This window comes from Emys orbicularis, chromosome 13 (genome assembly GCF_028017835.1).
Source record: "Emys orbicularis isolate rEmyOrb1 chromosome 13, rEmyOrb1.hap1, whole genome shotgun sequence".
Lineage (NCBI taxonomy): Eukaryota > Metazoa > Chordata > Testudines > Emydidae > Emys > Emys orbicularis.
Window position 1 is genome coordinate 24,173,324 of NC_088695.1, and position 14,226 is coordinate 24,187,549.

Sequence of the window (14,226 nt, forward strand, 5' to 3'; positions counted from 1 at the left end):
GCTGCGCCGCGGAACTCCCCGCCCGACCGGCGCTGGCAGTGCAGAACGAGCGCGAGCTAGCGCGAGCCGCCCCCGGGCCGCGCCCCCAGCCCGCCCGGCCGCCGCCGGCCCGCCCCGCCCGCGGACAGCGCCGCTCGCCTCGGGCCCGGCCCGGCCCTGCCTGCGGGAGTGGCAGTGACTCGGATGGGGGTCGGGGTGGCTGGGAGTGACACCGCGGGGGGGTGGGGGGGGAGGTTGATGGGATGTATCGGGGGTAGCCGTGGGTGACTCCCGGGGTGGGTGGTTAGGAGTGACACGGGGTGTGTGTGGGAGGGGGTGATGGGATGTATCGGGGGTAGCCGTGGGTGACTCCCGGGGTGGGTGGTTAGGAGTGACACGGGGTGTGTGTGGGAGGGGGTGATGGGATGTATCGGGGGTAGCCGTGGGTGACTCCCGGGGTGGGTGGTTAGGAGTGACACGGGGTGTGTGTGGGAGGGGGTGATGGGATGTATCGGGGGTAGCCGTGGGTGACTCCCGGGGTGGGTGGTTAGGAGTGACACGGGGTGTGTGGGAGGGGGTGATGGGATGTATCGGGGGTAGCCGTGGGTGACTCCCGGGGTGGGTGGTTGGGAGTGACACGGGGGGGGGGTGTTGGAGGGGGAGATGGGATGTATCGGGGCACTGAGAGTGACTCCATGGTGTGTGTGGGGATGACTGTGATCCCAAGGTGGGGGCGAGCGGTTGGGGTTAGCTGTGAGTGAGTCTATGGTCTGGGTGGAAGGTGTGTTGGTGGAGGGGTGACCGTGGGTGACTCCAGGATGTGGGGGGGAGGTTCTCTCTGGGGTGGCTGAGAATGAGTCCAGAGTGTGTGTGTGAGGGGGAAGGGTGTCTCAGGAGAGTGGGGGTGGCTGGGAGTGACACCACAGTGTGTGTAGGGGGGGTGATGGGATGTATCCGGGTGCTGAGAGTGACTCCAAGGTGTGGGAGGGAGGGGTCTCGGGGGTGCAGGGTGCTGAGAGTGACTCCATGGGATGTGGGGGAGGTGTCTCAGAGGTGAGGATGGCTGTGACTCCAAGGTTTGGGGGGGTGTTGGGGTTAGCTGTGAGTGACTCTGTGGTCTGTGGTGGGGGGTGAAGGGATGTATCAGGGGTGGCTGGTGACTCCATGGTGTGGGAAGGAGAAGGGAGTGTCTCGGGTGGGGATGGCTGTGACTCCAAAGTGTGTGTCGGGGGTGTGGCTGGGAGTGACACCACGGTGTGTGTGGCGGGGGGAGGGGGTGATGGGATGTATCGGGGGTGCTGAGAGTGACTCCATGGTGTGTGTGTGGAGGCGTCTCAGGGGTGGGGTGACTGGGAGTGACTCCAGGGTGTGTGTGGGGGGAAATGGCTGTGACTCAAAGGTGGGGGAGGGTGTTGGGGTTAGCTGTGAGTGACTTTATGGTCTGTGGTCATGGGAGGTAATGGGATGTACTGGGGGTGCTAAGAGTGAGTGACTTGTGTGTAGGGGAGGGATCTCTGGGGTGGGGGTGGCTGGGAGTGACACCATGGTGTGTGTGTGGGGGTGATGGCATGTATCAGGGGTAGCCGTGGGTGACTCCCGGGGTGTGCGGGGGGGGAGGTTGTCTCAGGGTTGGCTGAGAATGAGTCCAGAGTGTGTGTGTGTGAGGGGATGTCTCAGGGGTGGGGGTGGCTGGGAGTGATACCACAGTTTGTGTATGGGGGGGGGATGATGGGATGTATCGGGGGAGCTGAGAGTGACTCCAGGGTGTGGGGAGGAAAGTCTCAGAGGTGGGGGTGGCTGGGAGTGACTCCATGGTGCATAGGGTGACCAGATCACCCAAGTCAAATATCGGGACGCGGGGGGCGGGGGGGGGGAGAAGGGGGCGTGGCGGAAGGGGGCAGGGCAAAAAAAAAAAAAAAACCACCCCCTCCCTTCCTCCACAAGGGCTGGAGGGAGGCCCGGGAGACGCAGGGGAAGCGCGGGGCCAGGGTGAGTGAGAGTCCAGCCTGGCCCCGAGTGCAGGCAGGACTCAGTTAGGCGGTAGGAGAGTAGGGGGGCGGCCCGCGGGGCCAGGCAGCGGCTGTTCTCCCCCCCCCCCCCCCCGGGCAGCGGGACTCGGGAGCAGCCGCTGCTGCAGCTCCCACTGCCGCGGGGGGAGGAAGCGACCGATGGCCAAGCTCGGCGGCTGCGGCTCTGGCGCCCAGGACCAAACCCCCCGAGCCCGGGCCTGCTGCGGGGACCCAGCAGCGCGCACGCTGCGCCCAGCCCCTGGCCAGTCGCGTCTGGGCTGCTGCCCAGCTGGTACAATCCCGCGGCGGCCCCGGAGTGGGGGCAGCAGGCCCCAGCCCCCCCCCGTCCCGCTCGGGTCCCGCAGGGGAACGAACGGGGCTGGGCTGCCGATGCCTCCCACGAACAGGTTAGAGAAGCCGGAGGGCTGCCTGGGTTGGTGCCCCAGCCCATTTTCCACCCCCCTTCAAGCTGTTGCAGCAGCAGAGATTCACTGGGTTGCAGGAGTGCCCCAGTCACAGATCAGCCGGCACAAGCCTGCACAGACTCTGGGGAGAGGAGTGCAGAACTGATGAAACCAGCATTGCCTTGTCAGGGGCGCTGCCATTCCCAGGGTATTAACCACAGAGGTGGTCTGGCAGCACAGCTGGTGCACAGAGGCCACAGGTAATATGGGGAGAGTGTCATAGAGGCGAAGGGGGCTGTGTGATGGAATGGCCAAGGCATGTAGAGCACTACAGCTCCTCATCCCTCATTGTCTCCTCGTTACACACGTTATAAACACAGGGAAATCGCCTTTGTGCCAGCAAGTCGCTGAGAGTGAATGACACCATCCAACCCCCTCACTGCCCAGGAGATGGCCATTAACCCACTGCAGCATTTGCCCGGCTTCCGAATGCTGAGTGCCCACCCCTTCAGGCTGCTCATCATGCTCCATGACCACCCCACCCCCAGCCCAATCCCCATTCCTCTTGCTCACAGGTGATGGGTAAGTGTGCAGGGTGTGATCCCGCCTTGCCTTTCTGACATGCTGGCAGGAGCAGTGAAGTTAGCCATGTTGGTGTATGAAGTGTCTTCATTGATCTGAGTTAATACTCCACTGAAATTAATGGAGCAGAATATCTCAGAGTTATTGTTTCAGGCTCTACACAAACTCAGGGAGCCATTGCTGTATCAATTACACTTGATTCAAGTTCTGAAGGTTTTCTTTGCATAGTCAGTCTCTAATCGCTAGAGACTGACTTTAAAAAAAAAAGAAAGCTGAGACTCTGGAGGACAATTGAGATGCCTGTCCAGGCCCCCCAAACAGCCTTTTGTGTACGTCAGAGATCCTTCTGTCAGGTACAGAGACGTATACTGTCCATCCCCCTAGCAAATCAACCTTACTCAGATACACTCACCAAGACAACCTTAACTTTCCCCTTTGTTTGATGCCAGTGTCCCTGCAAGATTAACCTTTTATTTCCCACAGGTCTTCTCCCAAATAATAACTCTTCTACACAGGCTGAATAAAGGAGGCCAGAACAGAGATCAGATGTGTCTTTCCATTTATTTGTATCAGCTAATGTACATCTACCCTGACTGCAGACATCCATATTGCATGGGAGACCTCTGCAGTTGCACTCTGGGACCTCATTCCTCCGATTTCTGTAGATAAATAAATAAAGATACTTTAGAAGTTACTGGGATAATGGAATTGCCACGGGGGCTAGAATCTCAACATGATTTTAAGTGTGCAGTTAGGGGCAACAATGTGCAAAACTGCAGGCAAAGAAACAATGATTTCCAGGCCTGCAGCTGACAGGCCTGCAGCATGAGAGGAGGGGTCTATAGGCAGATCCTTGCTGAAGGCAAAGCAGCTTGAGGATTTACAGCAGCTGACCAGCCCCATGTTTTTTGAGTGCTCTCTGTCCCCTTAGATTGGCTGACATGGCACAGCAGATTGCCACAGTACAGATGAGCCAGTCCACCAGAAGCCCAGCGAGGTCCCAGAGGCAGCATTGTAGAGGCAGCAGGGAATGCAATTTAGCTTGGTGCTTTCTGGGGACAAGTACATGGTGGCTCCCTCTAGTGGGAGTGGCAGGATGTGGGCCAGTGAAATGCCACACAGCTACTAGTGTAGGTGCCTGCTGAAGGACTCATTTATGTGGCTTTTTGGGCTCATGTCTCACCTTCAGCAAGCGTGCTCCCCATGCTGGGGTGAGAGAAACAGTCCCTGATGGAGAACGGGCAGAAGAGCCTCACTGTCCACAGCACCCCCAGTTCTCTCGGTGGCCAGTTTTTAGTCCCTTTAATATGGGCTCCATTGATTTTGTACATTGCTAGTCTATTTATCTGAATGGCTGGTGGCATTAGGTCAAATGTCTTACTGAAGTCCAGTATATTCCATGGGCACAGTTCCCTCTACCAACCAGCCAACCTTGAGAGCATGACAAAGAGCATTAATTCATTTGACAGGAACTATTTGCCATCAAACCAGATTGATTGGCATTAATTACATCACACAGTCAAGTATCAGAGGGGTAGCCGTGTTAGTCTGAATCTGTAAAAAGCAACAGAGGGTCCTGTGGCACCTTTAAGACTAACAGAAGTATTGGGAGCATAAGCTTTCATGGGTAAGAAAAGGGCACTTCTTCAGATGCAAGTAATGGAAATTCCAAGGCCAGACCGGACCACTGTGACCTCCTGTATAGCGCAGGCCCCAGGACTTCCCCGAATTAATGCCTGCTTGAACTAGAGCAGAGCTATTAGAAAAACAGCCAATCTTGATTTTAAAATGGCCAGTGATGGAGAATCCACCACAACCCTTGGTAAGTTGTTCCAATGGTTAATTACCCTTATTGTTAAAAATGTTCGCCTTATTTCCAATTGGAATTTGTCTACTTTCAACTACCAGCTGTTGGATTGTGTTAGACCTTTCTCTGCTAGACTGAAGAGGCTGTTAGACTGGGATCAAGTCACCCCTAAACTTTCTCTTTGTTTTGCTAAGTCGTTCTTCATTGATTGAATCCAGTATGAGCCTTTCCATGATCTTGCCCAGGATTGATGCCAGACTAACTGATAGTTATCCCAGGTCAACCCTGTGGCAGGGTGCAATATGTCAGTATCAAACTATAAACTCCATGTTTTATTTTCTGTTGAATACAAGTACAATGATAATAATAAATGTGCGATGGCAGCTGCTTGAATTGCATTCCAGACAGCAGCCCTGATCCCAGAGAGTGCCTGACACCTCAGTGGAGGACTATCACTGGGAATGACTCTCCCCTACTTGCGCATTGCCGTCAAAAAATGATTTTCTCTGCAGGTGAGGGAGGGGGCTAGAGTGTGGCAGGGAAGCACATGGCAAGGAGACAGAGATTCTATGAGCAAGGTGCTGGCTGCTCCTAGCAGGGGGCCACCCATTGCACCATGTAGGGGGACGTGCAGGAGAGAGCGGGCTGGAGGGGCTCTGAAAAGGTGACAAATCTTGAGCTGGGAGAAGGGGTGAGATCAGGATGGGGGGAGGACACGTCTCAGGGCTTTGTTATTTTCAGAGGTCTATAACTCTGAAGTGCTTTCGGAGTGAAGTCACTGTGAATAAGAAATTTTGAGCCCTGTGATCACCTTGCTTCCAATGTCGCGGCTCTTGGCCCGCAGCTTGTTGACCTGGGATTCAGCGATGTTGGCTCGTTCCTCAGCCTCCTCCAACTCGTGCTGGGCCTTACGACACCGTGACAGGTGGGTGTTGGCCTGCTCCTCCTGTAGAGCCAAACAGTGCTGTCAGCACCCACACACCCCCAGCACCGTCAACACCATGTCCGCCCAGTGCCCTCAGTACCTGGGCCCTGTCCAGCACCATCAGTGTCTGTGCCCTACCCAGTGCCATCTCCGCCTGCGCCCCACCCGGCACTGTCAGCACCATGTCTCACAAAGCACCCTCGGCTAATGCCATGTGTACCTGCACTGTCCTGCCCAGCACCATCCTTAGCCTCTGTTTGCCAGAAGCTGGGAATGGGTGACAGGGGATGGATCACTTGATGATTGCCTGTTCAGTTCATTCCCTCTGGGGCACCTGGCATTGGCCACTGTCGGAAGACCAGATACTGGGCTAGATGGACCTTTGATCTGACTCAGTGTGGCCATTCTTATGTTCTTATCAGCGCCCACACCCTGCCTAGTGCCCTCTGCCTACCCCATCTGCACTCACATTCTGCCCCATACAATCACCACCCACACCTGACCCAGCATGCTCAGAATCATGCCCCGCCCAGCACCAGCAGCGCCCTGCCATGCCACACCCAGCCCCTTGCCAGCAGCAACTACCCCACTCAGCATCAGCAATGCCCTGCCATGCCATCTCCAGCACAATCAACCCATGTCCCACCCAGCACCAAGCCTCAGAGAATGCCACGGCCCTCCTTGCACCCTGCACAGCACTGTGCCCCACACAGCCCTGCCAGCTAGTTACACTTCCCTGTGTAGATACGCCCTAAGTCTGTAAGCCATTAGGAATTTAGGCGGAGATTTCCAAAACTGCCAGGGGATTTGGATCCCCGCCCCCCATTCCATCCACATGAAAGGATTTGGGTGTCCTGAGGCCTAGGCAGCTTTGCAAATCTTTGCTCAGCAGATTGGCGGATTCTGCACTCACGGCCTCCTCAGCTTGTCTCTTGTAGGCTTTCACTTTCAGCTGCAGTTTGTCTACCAAGTCCTGGAGCCGGATAACATTCTTCTTGTCTTCTTCAGACTGCAGGGAATGCAATAGCAATATGGTCAGGCTGGGGAGGCCAGTGTCTGGGATGTGCTTGGAATGCAGCGGAGCTGCAATGGGAGCGGTGGTTCCCAGTGGTACCTGGTAAGTGATTTCCTTGAGCCGCCTTTCGTATTTGCGTACCCCTTTAATGGCCTCTATGCCTCGCTTCTGCTCAGCATCCAGCTCATTTTCCAGCTCCTGAACCTAAGCACAGTAAGACGGTGAAGAGAGCAAACAGCAAAGGGAAGAGCTGCATGTGCATAACGGCCCTGGGCCCTGATGGCCAAGGTGTGGGTAGGAGACACCTGTTGTGCCTGTGGATGGGCCAGGAAACTTGTTGACTCCAAGTGAATCCTCTGGCCATTGCTCTGGGGCATGGGGACCGATGGGTTGTGGCCCAGTCACAAGCCCTTATTAGCAGCAGCATAAGTTACTCAGTGCCACGCCTGCTGGCACCTTACAGCCAAAGACAGCGATGTGCCCATGGCTCTACTGCAGCCAGGGAAGGGAGGGAGCAGGGGGCAAGGTGTTGTCAGGGAGAGCTCAGGCTGTATTTGCCTCTTTCACTCAGGTTTTGCCACCACATTGCAGCTGAACGGGATACGTATGTTCCACTAGACTCAAGAAAAAAGCAAACGCCAAGTCCAGGCACTCTGGATGAGCAGCCCCTGCCCAAGGGCCTAGGCACATCCCCATGAGAGACCTCCATGGCCCCATGCCAGCTTGAGATGGGATTCACATGATCTCCCCCCAAGATCCATCTGCGTGGCTGTCGAGGGCCACCCCACCCCTCTGGGCATGCTGGAGCACCATGCCCGAGATTAGGAGTCCCTAGCACCAAGTGAGCCGGGGTTCACCCCAGAGGAGGAACAATTCAGCCCCTACCCACCCAAGCAGAGGCCTCTTTGAGGCCTGCCACCACCACCTTAGCACAGCCATGATAGAGTGGCCGTAGTGAGGGACCCCCTCAAACCCAGTCCGTCCCCTTCCCCAAACTCTGTCTAGCCCTGATCCCCAAATCTCCAAACTGGCCCACCCCTGATCCCCAAACTCCGCCTGATCCCCAAACCCCCAAATCCAGCCCAGCCCCAACCCCAGTCCCTCCAAACTCAGCTCAGCCCCAAACCCAGGCCCCAATCCCCAAACCACCAAACCCAGTCCCCGCAATCCAGCCCTGCCCCAATCTCCAAATCCAGCCTGGCTCTGTTCCCCAAATCCAGCCTGGCCCCGATGTCTGAACACAGCCATACTCTGGCCTCCAGTTTCTGGATTTGCTTCTTGCCACCCTTCAATGCCAGCTGCTCTGCCTCATCCAGACGGAGCTGCAGGTCCTTCACCGTCTGGTCCAGGTTTTTCTTCATCCTCTCCAGGTGGGTGCTGGTGTCCTGCTCCTTCTTCAGCTCCTCCGCCATCATGGCCGCCTAGTTAGGTGCACAATTATCCTATTAATGAGCATCGTCTCTGTGCTGCTGAGGCCGTCATTGGGAGCTCTGTGTCTATATTCGTGCTCTCTTCCCAGGATCCAGCTCCTCACAGCAACCATCCCCACAGGGAGGATAAAACCTCAGCCAGTGAGCCTGGCCATCCTAAGGGGACTCATGCACTGACAGCCATGGTGGTTCTGCTCCTCCACAGGACAAGCACAGCGGAGACAGTATCAGCTTCCCAAATGCTACCTCACCAGTGCCTGGAGAAGGGAGTTCAGCCATGTGACTCACACAGACCTTGGCCTCTCTGTTGAGATGCCTGCAAAGCAGCCAGCTAGCGCTAGTTGTGGAGGGCACCTGGCTGCTAGGAAGTGCAATTAAGTAAAACACAAGAGATGGGGCCAGAACTAACCTGGATCCAAACAGCCCTGAGCACTGAGGTGGTTCTCATCGGGGCTCAGGGCTGAAATTCATAGCTCAGGCTCTTTTGCAATCCACCCCATGAAAATCATCCAGCTGTGGAGACCAGGTCATGGCCTGCACTGGGGCCACGTGAGCAGCATCTCACCGAGCAACATGGCAGGACAAAACTGAGGGAGGGGCCTAGGGGCTGACACGGGGCAGTCCCCTTAATTTGTGGCAACGGTATGCCGGGCTCGTCTGATTCCTGTGGGCTTAGTCTGGCTGAACGCTGCCAGCAGCGTGGGAGGTGCAGGAGGACAGAGAGGAGAAAGGAGAGGGAGCAGGATGGCAAAGACGGGGTTGGCACCCTGACTCCTCAAGGCCCGAGGAGGGTTGCACAGAACAGCTGCTCATTGTGGCCCAGAGGCAGCAGGCTGGAGCGCTGGGATGCAGCTCCGGGGCTTGGACAGTGGGAGCCATTTGGGCACCAAAACTGGCAGAGCACCTGCTGCCCTGTGTCATGTAGTAAGGTCAGCCATCACTCCTGGCTCCAGGATTCCTTCCTGGGAAAGACCTGAAAGAGAGCTAGTTGGCACAGGCCTCATCCCTGAGTGCCCCCCCCCCCCCATCTCCACTGCTGTACAGGGAGGGCCAAAGTTGTTATTGCACCTCACCCCACCCCGCTCCTTTCCTAGCACACAGAAGTGAGAGTGGGATGCAAGCAGCAGAACTCACATCTGTAATTGCTTTCTTGGCTTTCTCCTCTGCGTTTCTCGCCTCCTGGATGGTATCATCTACTTCACTCTGCAACTGAGACATGTCTGCTTCCAGCTTCTTCTTGGTGTTGATGAGGCTAGTGTTCTGTTGGCATATTGGAAGACAGGTCATCCCAGCCACATTTCAAGACAATCCCACCTGCCTATTGAGAAGGGTGGGAGAAAGTACCTGGGAGTGCAGGAGCTGCACTCGCTCACTGGCATCTGTCAGCTCCTGCTCGGACACTTTCCGGGCTCGCTCTGTCTGCTCCAGAGCTGCTCGCATCTCCTCCAGTTCAGTCAGCATCAGGTTATTTCGACGCTCCACGATAGCCAGCTGCTCCTTCAGGTCCTCATTCCCTCTAAGAGCATCGTCCAGCTGGAGCTGGGAATCCTTTGGGGTGAAACACACAGTAAGACTCACAGCTAAACAAGGTAAGGTCCATGGTAAGGTACAAGAACAAACTCTGCTGGTGCCCACCTTGAGCTGTCCCTGCCCATTCCGAAAGTGCTTCTGTGTCTCTACAGCCAGGCGGTTAGCATGGCCCAGCTGGATCTCCATTTCATTCAGATCCCCCTCCATCTTCTTCTTTAGCCTCAGGGCTTCGTTTCTGCTCCTGATCTCAGCGTCCAGGGTGCTCTGCATGGACTCCACCACCCGCTGGTGATTCCTCTTCAGCTGCTCAAGTTCCTCATCCTTCTCTGCAATCTTCCTGTCAATATCTAACTTCACCTGGGTCATCTCCATCTGGACACGCAGGATCTTTCCCTCTTCATGTTCCAATGAGCCCTAGTGGGGTTAAGAGAACATTGCTTGTCTCAGTGCAGTGCCCCCAATAAACCTGCCAATCAATCTCCTATGGCAGTGTGGAACCACAGACACAAACTGCTTTGCCAGGCATTGGAACAGTCTCCAAGGAAGTAGTTGAAGCCTAGTTACTTGGGACATTTAGAACTGGACTGGACAGAGCACTGAAGTACAAAATGTTATTCTCAGACCAAGTACTTCACTGAGCCTGAGCTGAGCATGTGTCAGTAACTTAGAGGTAAAACTCCTCCCAAGAACATCCCCGGCATCCCAAAGCTAGGGCATTCAGAGATAAGATTAGAAAGTATGAAATACGCAGATAAGGCAGCCAAGCTCCCAGCATGACAAAAGCAGATGCTCATCTCCCCTCCACATCTGCATATAGTTAATGTCAAATCTCAACTCCCATTTAGTGACAAGAGACCCAGTGAGCTCACAAGCTGTCTCTCCTCTCCCACTTTCTGCCTCCTGTGGAAGGTCTGACCAGAGACGCTCCTGCCGCCTTCCCATCCCCAGACCAAGACTAAGGCCTGTGCATGTCTGAACAGCACACACTGCCCAGTGCAGATGCATGTATCAGACCATGCACAGCTCCATGGGTGCTCATTAAAGCACACTGCTCCCTGCATGCTCTAAAGTCTGGGAGTCCCTGCACACTGAACAAGGTATGGACCACAAATCTTTCCCCACTCATTACTCAATGAGGGGGAAAGAGAATAACAGAAAATGTGGAAATGGCGGAAGTGCTAAATTACTTTTTTGTTTCAGTTTTCACCAAAAAGTTTAGTAGCGATTGGATGTCTAACATAATGAACGCCAGTGACAATGAGGTAGGATCTCTTGATTTTAGCAAGGCTTTTGACACAGTTCTACATGACATTCTCATAAGCAAACTAGGGAAATGTGGTCTAGATGAAATTACTGTAAGGTGGGTGGAAAACTGGTTGAACAATCTTACTCAAAGAGAAGTTATCAATGGTTTGCTGTCAAACTGCAGGGATGTATCTGGTGAGCTTCTACAGATGTCAGCCCTGGGTCTGAGACTAGTCAATATTTTCATTAATGACTGATAATGGAGTGGAAAGTATGCTTATAAAATTTGCAGGTGACACCAAGCTGGGAGGGTTGCTAACACTTTGGAGGACAGGATTAGATTTCACACAAGCCTTGACAAATTGGAGAATTGGTCTGAAATCAACAAGATGAAATTCATTAAAGACAAGTGCAAAGTACTTCACATAGGAAGGACTACTCAAATGTAGAGCTACAAAATGGGGACTAACTGGCTGAAAAGAACAATGTGATGCATTTGCAAAAATGGCAAATGTCATTCTGGGGTTTATTAACAGGTGTGTCATATGTAAGACATGGGAGGTAATTGTCCTGCTCTACTTGGCACTGGTGAGGCCTCAGCGGCACTGCTGTGTCCAGTTCTGGGTGCCACAATTTAGGAAAGATATGGACAAACCGGAAGAGTCCAGAAGAGAGCAACAAAAATGATAAAAGTTAAAAAAACTGGTCTTGACAAAAGAAAACGGAGGGGACACCTGATAATAGTTTTCAAATATGTTCATGGCTCTTATAAAGAGAATGGTGATAAATTGTTCTCCATGCCCACAAAGGTAGGATAAGATGTAATCAGTTTAATCTGCAGCAAGGGAGGTTTAGGACACAGTCTAACTGGAAGGACAGTTAAGCTCTGGAATAGGCTTTCAAGGAAGGTTGTGGAATCCCTGTCAGAGGATTTTAAGAACAGGGTAGAAAATCACCTGTCAGGGATAATCTGGGTATACTAGGTCCTGCCTCAGCACTAGGCCTGGACTAGATGACCTCTTGATGTCACTTCCAGACCTATATTTCTATTATATAAAATGAGCCTGTCTTACTCTGGAACTGACATTGCCGCCTAGCAGTCAGCAGTGCTGCACTGGTTGTGGGTAAGAGGGAATTGTCTAAGCTATTCTGTACTGTTCAGGTTCTTACACTGCACCCCTCATGGTGGGATCTGGGGAGGGAAGGGATACATCACCACCAGGTCTCTTGCATCTCTAAAGTGCCTGAATTACATAAATGCTTATCCAGGATACTTGCCTCTGCTTCTTCTAAGGCTGCTTGCAGGTCTGACTTTTCCTTCTCAATTTGTTTCTTTGCTTTTTCCAGTTCATGATTCATTTTGCCAGCTTCGGCGATCTGTTCAGTGAGGTCTGAAATCTCTTCTGCAACACAGAAAATGGACAATCTGCCTCCTGCCCGCCAATGAGTCACATTAGGAATAAGGCTAGATGGGATGGGAACACTGGGGGTTACGAGGAGATTTATAGATTATAAAGCCAGAAGGGACCACTGTGATTTTCTAGTCTGAGCTCCTGTATAACACAGGTCATAGCACTTCCTTGAATTAATTCTTGGCTGAATGAGAGCAGATCTTTAAAGAAACATCCAGTCTCGATTTAAAAATTGCCAGTGATGGAAAATCCACCTTGATAAGTTGTTCCAATGATTAGTTACTCTCATTGTTAAAAATGTACACCTTCTTTCCTGTCTGAATTTGTCTGGCTTCCACTTCCAGCCATTGGATCGTGTTATCCCTTTCTCTGCTAGATTGAAGAGCCCATTATGAATTATTTGTTCCCCATGTAGGTACTTACAGACTGTAATCAAATCATCCCTTCACCTTCTCTTTGTTAAACTAAATAGATTAGGCTCCTGGAGTCTATCATAATAGGGCAGGTTTTCCAATCCTGTAATCATTCTTATACCTCTTCTCTGAACCCTCTCCAATTTATCAATATCCTTCTTGAATTGTCGGCACCAGAACTGAACACAGTATTCCAGTAGTGGTTGCATCAGTGCCAAATATAGAGGTAATACAGCTTCCTAACTCCAACTTGAGATACTCCTATTTATACTTCCCAGGATCACATTAGCCAAGTAGTTTCCGCTGCATTATCCTGTTTGCAGATATTTTGCTTTAAAAATGGCACCCTCCACACGGCATGACCTTGCACATGTACGATATGTGCGAGGTCACACTGCACGGGGGGCCCCATTTTGTAGAGCAAAATGGCATCATCCATGTGGCATGACCTCACACATATGGTGTGTGTGAGTTGGGAACTGATGCATTAGCCCTTTTGGCCACAGCCATCACACTGGGAGCTCATGTTCAAGTGATTAGCCCCATGACTCCCAAATCTTTTTCAGAGTCACTGCTTCCTAGGATGGAGTCCCCCATTCTGATCGTATGACCTGCATTCATTGTTCCTAGACATATGACCTTACATTTGGCTGCATCAAAATGCATATTGTGGTGGCACTCAGGTCACAAGGTGTATTCAACCAATACTGTAACAGCACGTATGAACATGCACAGTTTTACGGTGGGATTTTGGGAGCAGCTGGATTGGAGGAGGTTATGGTTGCTGGGCTGGTAGGAGTAGGCAATGCTCTGGAGGCGCAGGAACATGGAGATGGCTCTGTGAACTTGAGGTGGGTCTCAAAAGGCCAGGCACTAGACTTACGTTGCAGGTTCTTGTTCTCCCTTTTGACTGTCTCAAACTGGTCGAGCACCTCCTCATAGGCATTCTTTATCCTGAAGATCTCTGCGCTCAGGGAACGGGATTCCCTCTGGGCAGCCTCCAGTTCAGACTGGCTCTCCTGGTATTTCTGCTTCCATTCTGCCAGGACCTACGGAATGAGAATCAGCTTGTAGTGGGAGAACATGGTGCTTTGTGACTCTTGTGTAGTACACAGGATGTGACGGAGTTGCAGACACAGCTCATGCCACAGCCCTGCAGATGACCCATTTGATGTGCCCTGCTTTCAAGAGCTTTTTCATTATAACTCTCACTCTGGCTGCCTCCTCACTGGCAGCTGGTTATATACTATCTCCATCCAGCCCCAACGAATCTCACAAGGGCCTCAGGAAGGAGTGCGGCATTATGGGAGTCCTGCTAGAGTCAGACTATGAACTTTTGTTTTGCAGTAGAGGCCACTGGTCCCTTGCATGAGCTTGCACTGTCATTTGGGGGAATCTGCATCGATTCTTTCAGTAGTTCTACTAAGTGGCAGTGAAGAATGAGAAATGCAGATGTTTCCCCAGGCACCACTCTT

At 52.9% G+C, this 14,226-nt stretch overlaps 1 protein-coding gene across 1 annotated transcript in view; it reads right to left on the reverse strand.

Annotated features, from left to right (window-relative positions):
• Positions 1-5,556: 5,556 nt before the first annotated feature.
• The window catches only part of LOC135887592 (myosin-13), a 61,110-nt gene continuing 52,440 nt past the window's right edge, over positions 5,557-14,226 (reverse strand). Inside the window, exons 31-39 of the mRNA XM_065415312.1 lie at positions 13,635-13,800; positions 12,205-12,329; positions 9,787-10,095; positions 9,496-9,699; positions 9,286-9,411; positions 7,972-8,142; positions 6,821-6,925; positions 6,620-6,715; positions 5,557-5,727 (exon numbers count right to left, since the gene is read on the reverse strand). Coding sequence (XP_065271384.1) covers positions 5,557-5,727; positions 6,620-6,715; positions 6,821-6,925; positions 7,972-8,142; positions 9,286-9,411; positions 9,496-9,699; positions 9,787-10,095; positions 12,205-12,329; positions 13,635-13,800 — 1,473 coding nt within the window. The remainder of the gene's footprint in view (positions 5,728-6,619; positions 6,716-6,820; positions 6,926-7,971; positions 8,143-9,285; positions 9,412-9,495; positions 9,700-9,786; positions 10,096-12,204; positions 12,330-13,634; positions 13,801-14,226) is intronic.